Source organism: Pyrus communis, chromosome 16 (assembly GCF_963583255.1).
Source record: "Pyrus communis chromosome 16, drPyrComm1.1, whole genome shotgun sequence".
Lineage (NCBI taxonomy): Eukaryota > Viridiplantae > Streptophyta > Magnoliopsida > Rosales > Rosaceae > Pyrus > Pyrus communis.
This window is the reverse complement of record NC_084818.1, coordinates 10,529,742-10,535,930: the sequence shown is the minus strand read 5'-3', so window position 1 is coordinate 10,535,930 and position 6,189 is coordinate 10,529,742. Positions and strand designations below refer to the sequence as shown.

General features: G+C 37.5%; 1 protein-coding gene across 1 annotated transcript; it reads right to left on the bottom strand.

Annotated features, from left to right (window-relative positions):
- Nucleotides 1-785: 785 nt before the first annotated feature.
- Nucleotides 786-4,686, bottom strand: LOC137720532 (mitochondrial adenine nucleotide transporter ADNT1-like). The gene is made up of 8 exons (XM_068459618.1): nucleotides 4,169-4,686; nucleotides 3,687-3,735; nucleotides 3,403-3,566; nucleotides 3,139-3,176; nucleotides 2,683-2,795; nucleotides 2,389-2,502; nucleotides 1,801-2,145; nucleotides 786-1,160 (listed from the first exon to the last, which is right to left on the bottom strand). Exons 1-8 carry the CDS (start codon nucleotides 4,327-4,329, stop codon nucleotides 1,077-1,079), a joined length of 1,068 nt encoding a protein of 355 aa, XP_068315719.1. The 5' UTR covers nucleotides 4,330-4,686; the 3' UTR covers nucleotides 786-1,076.
- Between the last annotated feature and the right edge of the window lie 1,503 nt (nucleotides 4,687-6,189).

Genomic DNA, 6,189 nt, shown 5'->3' with positions numbered 1-6,189 from the left:
TGAAACACGACACTGCATAAACACGTACAAGTCTACAGACTATACTAATTTTCTGTGTTGATTCGGTTCAGCTCTTCCATTCAACAACTCAGAATTTGAATCGACGATTTCTTTTGTTGGGAAGTTTCGCATTAGTAAAATGGCACAACCTGCTGGAGTTGCAGACAACAAGGTTGATCAGGTGCTGGAAAACGCAGACGAGGAACACAATGATCGATCTATGCCATCACAGTTGCCAAACTCGGAGTTTACAGCCGAGTTGAACCTCCTTATCATGTTCCTTTCGTTATTTTCTCTATCTACAGAGGAAAACTTGAATTCTGCGGAGAGACATCATGAAACGAAAAAAGATGGGGCTAAAGCGACCAAGAGATTACAAAGCAACAGACGGGAGATGGACGAGGTCAAGCCAGTTTGGAGTCGGAATCAACGGTGTCAGACAAGAATAAGGGATTCTAGGCATGGCCGAAGAGTGTAAAGACTAATGACATCGGAGGAGGAAACAGTCCAGCAAAGAAAGATATCATACCAAAGTTACCAACTTCTGATAACTATAAACTATTTATTCCAATTTTCCCTCGCAAAGTATCCTTAAACTATTTATTCCGATTATCGTCTAATTACATTAATGATAATATAATGCATTATTTTCCACTATTAGAATCGTTTCTAATGTGGTACGTCTACTAGAGTATTAGAATCGTTTCTAATGTGGTACGTCTACTAGAGAGAGAGAGAGAGAGAGAGAGAGAGAGAAAGTCCTTCAAGTAACATGTAACAGCAAGTAGAAAATGCTTTCTCAAAGCTTATGGAAGGCATGCAGATGCATGTTTTACATTGTCAAAACACTTATTGGCACATCACATGAATGAGAAGCTCAAAGCTACATTGTGTTCATAAGGAAATAGAAAAGAGATGAAAAACAAGGGAAAGCAATTTATGAACACAAGCTCGAACGCGCTTTTCTAACTTCAGAAAGAAAAAGGAATAAAATTACCCCTAGTTTGCCAGACCTCTATTTCCCGGCCTACAAAAATAGCACGCGCACAGATAAATATCATGGAGCTCCCTTAATATCAGTCAGATATCCTGATCTCAACTCCTAAAATGTCCTTCACCATCTCATACGTCACAAATGCAATTGCAATAGATGGGACTACCTGAAAATTGGAGCAGAAAGAACTATAATGTTGGCAAAGACGTGTAAAATATGAATAACTAATAGCAACTGCTCAACTGATGAATAAATCTTTATCTTTATCAACAAAATTTGCTAAAACTGAAATGACAAAAGTCCAAGCACACAACTATGGAAGAAAACTGGAAGCAGTACAAGTTGAATGTAGTTCCTACATGTATTTTTTATAACCATAATATGATAGTTCAACCACAAGTTGAGCGATAAATAAGTTTATAAGCGTTTACTGGGGACACAGTTCAAAATAACAGCTGAACACATGAACCAACCACCGTTGTTCATGGAACATAAAGCTTTCATATACTCTTCTATAACAGTTTAGGATTAGTGTTCATCGTTGATAATAAGGTTTCGAAACCCTCTAGACGTCTGGTAACCCATAAGAATTCGGGGGCTTTATTTTCTAAACCTTTTCCTGTTATTCCTAGGGAGACCCTTTTTGATAGTCCAATTTTCCACTACCATGCAATCAGTCACCCTATTCATGTGTAAGATGGATCCAGTTAAGCCCTTAGCCACCCTGACAAAAATGTTCTTAGAAACTGATAACTAGTCAACCTACTCTTGTCTACAAACAAGTAGAACAAACGGTTCATACTGACCTTAACACAATTGGGAACCAAACCCTTGTACAATGCACCAAAGCCCTCATGTCGAACAGTTTTCCTAAACGCGTCAACCATGCCAGTATATTCAAGTGGGGTCTTGCTTATCCCATCACCACTGACAACAGAAGCAGCGTGGCTCCATCCCACCATCTGCATCCTTCGACGAATGACATCAAGAGGGTAAGCAACAGTTTGCCCAACAGTTCCAGCAGCAGCCCCGCATGCCAACCTTGTTGTCACGCTCAAATCTGTATCTTGAACAAGTCCAAATGGCCTACTTTTGATTAACCAATCCTTCAGGGATTCATACACAGCAAAGTTGAGACCAACATATGGAACCTGCAAACAAAATTGACGGTGTAGGGTTCACAACAAAAGTAAATCTTGCAATCCGACTTCAGAGGAGCAACAAAAGGAGCAATAGGTAGTTTTGCACATAGATAAATCATCGGAGTTAGATCCTAGAAAGACCATCTATTGCTAAGTCAGCAAACTTTATTTCTTTTTAATTTGGAACCCATATCAAAAGGGTGGTAGAGTGGTAGATATGCGAAAACACATTTTGTAGCGAAAGAAACTTACAACTCCAATAACAGAAGGAAGCCAGCCCTTGTACAAAGCCCGTGGGCCCTCCTCCCGGAGCACAGTTGATAGAGCATGGAACATTCCCCTGTACTGAAAGGGAGAATTCTCTGTCTGCAAATTTAAAACCAACAAAACATAAATATTTTCTTTAATAGTAAATAAAAACATTAATTTCTGAAACTTCTTATAGAAATTAAACATTAATTGATGACTGATATGACTGGAAATTATCAAGGTCTTTAAAACATTCGTTCTATGGAACAACGAAAGAACAGGGACCGAAATAAGTACCTGTACAGTGATCCTTCCTCGTACCATGTCCATTGGGTAGGTTGCAGACATAGCAATAATTCCAGCACATGCTCCAGCTCCAAGACGTAAGAGAGGAGTGAGCTGAGCATCATCTGCAGATATTTAAAAGAAACAGAGATATCAATCACCTACATTATCCATGGACTTCTAACTGTCTGTCTCTGTGTTCCAAGAAAAGGAACTATAAAGATCAAGTCATTTTCCGAATGCTCACATCATACCAGTCTTAAAGTTTCTTTGTTAGTTTATAATGTGATTATGTGGATGTTAGATAGCCACTGTTACACATTTTACAAGGCATAAATTATTAAACAGCAACCCAAACTGAGTCAAACTGTTAACCGGCCCAATGCAAAAAGTAATTCTTCAAAAGCACCAGTTAAATTACTAACCATTACACATCAAGGGAACAGTTTATGGTAAGTGTGGACATACCATTGCCAGTTTGATCCCGATACAGCCACAATATTCCCCTGTCATAGATAGCAAGGATCATTCAGAAGAAGGTAATGTGGGACAACATAATATGTAGTGACAAGATACCTTTATGCGTTCAGAAGGTGTAAAAGATTTTACATCATACCAATAATGCAACATTGATGGGCAAATATGAACGAAACAAAAACCAAGATAAATTAAACATGTACTGGAATCGCAGACGAAAAAAGAAATGAACATTCAATCTTGTCAGAAACATACTTGGAAGCTTGCTCGTAGCTGAAGAACTTGACAGCTGAGTTGGGGACAATACGAGCACAATTCGTACCATTCCCTTTAAACAATCCACGGAAACCCTCAGTTCTCCAGATATGCTTCAAGCCTTGTATCGTTCCGTTGTATTTTATGTTATGCGGATTCTGGACCTGCAGACAAGCCAAACAGTCAGGAACGAAATTTACTTCTATGTGTTATTGTGTGTGTATATGTTGGTACTTATATAAACAAGAGAATGACATTGCACACAATTAATTGAAAAAACGAACCTGAAGCAAAATTTTCATTCGTTCCAATGGAGCAACAGCCGTGCGTGACCTGGATGGAAAAAAAAACATTTCAGTAATCAAGAACAGTCAACATGGCAATAGCATTGAGAAAACATATAAACAAAGAACAATCTGATCCTGATATTGTCGCAACGACACAACAATTTCGTTCACATCATGCAATCTAATGGACTTCAAATTCCGGATACCACATGAGATTAAATACTTCAAATTCATGACCTTCAAATACTACACATTGGCGACGCTAAACCATATTCAATAGATTAGCAAGATTTAATATTTCGATCTCCTTCTTCTTTTGCATTAACCAAGCAATTAAATTTAAAGATTCAACCACATTAATTGCTTCGTCAAACGAATTTTAAAAAACAAGATCAAATTTTTGCGGGAATATTTGCTTTCGATGAACTTCATTTCCATGGAAACAAACAGACGAAAGCTCGAGAAATCGAGAAACTCACACTCCACCGGCGACTCCGCCAGCGACGAGCGACTTGCAGACGCTGAGCAGCGCGAGGCTCGGAGCCTTGACGACGCCCTCCCTAGCCATTTTCGCCTCCTCGGCCAGACTGACGATCGTCGTGACCGCCGATTCGCTCGGTTTCACATCCTCCGAAGCCATTTCAGCAGAGAGAGAGAGAGCAATCAATCAGTCAGCGAACGACGATGCGACCGTCTAGGTCGTCGGAGCAGTTGATGTGAGCCTTCTCTGTTCCCGGCGCCAATCGATAGGCACGGAATTTGAAGCGCGACGGTGTCGTTTTATGGGAAAGCGAGCCCCTGGTTCATCGTTGTGCGTGTGGGTGTGTTGTCGTTGTCTGGGTATGGGGGTGGTAACAGCTTTCGGGAGCTGAAAGTGAGGGGGCTTTGATAAACTGCAGGGGTGTTATGTGACGGCGTTTGTTTATGTTGCTGAAATTTTTATCAGCGTCTAGAGAGAGAGGAAGAGAGGAGAGAGAGACTGAGGGAGCAGGGTAGTAGAGTGGCTGGTGGGAAATGAGAGAGAGGTGAGAGTCGCTGTGAGAGCTTTACACGTGGTAGGTGAGAAGGGTTTGAGTGAAAATTTTGAAATTAGAAATAGGTTACATAAGGAAAGAATCATCTCCGGATCTCTTTCTTCAAAATCTACGGATCAAGTGATCTGAACTTTTAAAATTTGATTCAAAACCCTTGAAATCCGGGCCCCTGAAAGATAATAATTTTATATCGTTAGATCAAATTTCAAGAGTCCGGATCACTTGATCCGCAGGTTTTGGAGGAAGAGATCTGGAGATTATCTCTTTCCATTAAACAATACCCACATCATGTGTAAACATATACTAGCCTTCATGCACACACTCATGTGCGTGCAGAAGGCATTTTTTGAATCACGGCGTGCTACGCGCGACTTACACATTTTAAATGTATTTATATGCGTAAATTGACAAAAGGAAAGTCAAATATTTGAAGTAAATGAATAATCGTATATCATGCTAGAAGAAACCTCTCATAAACCAATTAAAGCAGCTGAATCTACATAATAAAATTGATTTCTATTGAATTTATATTAAGAATAGAGAAAATAAAATTTAATAAATAACTGATTGAATCACTTTATTGCTAGTCCATTATGAGGCTAAGCTCATCTCATCCCCCTTAGTGTAGATAATCTTTTGTTAAAAAAAAATTCATTTGACAGTTTAATCACATTATTATCCGCGTGCGAAATACTTTTTTTATCACCGGCATTACACGCCTATTAATATATTTAAAACGTGTTTAAAAATAGAGAAAATAATATTTAATGAAGAATTGATTGAATCACATTATTACTAACCTATTGTGAGGTATTAATTATTAAAAAATAAAATTAAAAAAATGTACAAAAGAAATTAAATATTAAAAAACACTGTTAAAATGACGAATATATCTCTGCCACATATGATGCATTATTTTGGATTGCTTTTCAAGTTTTTTGTTTGAGGGGCATTTTTGTCCAATTATTTTTGGTGAAACTTGTGACACCAAAAAATACTGTTCATTGGGCCATTGACTTTATATATAAAGATAAAAATATATATATATATATATAAATTAAAAAAAAAAAAAAAAAGAAGAAGAAGAAGAAGTTGGAGAGAAATGTGAGATAAAAAGTATTTATTTATTTTTTTCAATTTAGAGATGCTAGTTATTGTACAATTTTAACCATTCACACATTATAATAAACATCATGTTATTATTTCTCTACTAACAATATTGCTTTAAAGCCACTTAGTAGTGCGGTTTAGTAGTATTCTTATTCTCATCAAAGGCGAATTTTCACCATATTATTGCAAACCCATTTTGAGACTTAGACCACTCTCTCACCCTCTTAATGTGAATAATATCGTTTGTTCAAAAAAAAAATATTGTTTTAAAAAAAACTACGTACAACAAATAAATTATGATCAATCTTTTATTTATTAAAAAGTCATTCTGTTATGGGGAATCAAATGTAAAAACA

Coding starts and splice junctions, on each gene's coding strand:
- LOC137720532 (XM_068459618.1), bottom strand. CDS start 4,329: ATGGCTTCGGAGGATGTGAAACCGAGCGAATCGGCGGTCACGACGATC. Junction 3,177..3,402: donor AGCTACGAGCAAGCTTCCAA/GTATGTTTCTGA, acceptor TATCTATGACAG/GGGAATATTGTGGCTGTATC. Junction 2,796..3,138: donor TCGGGATCAAACTGGCAATG/GTATGTCCACAC, acceptor AAATATCTGCAG/ATGATGCTCAGCTCACTCCT.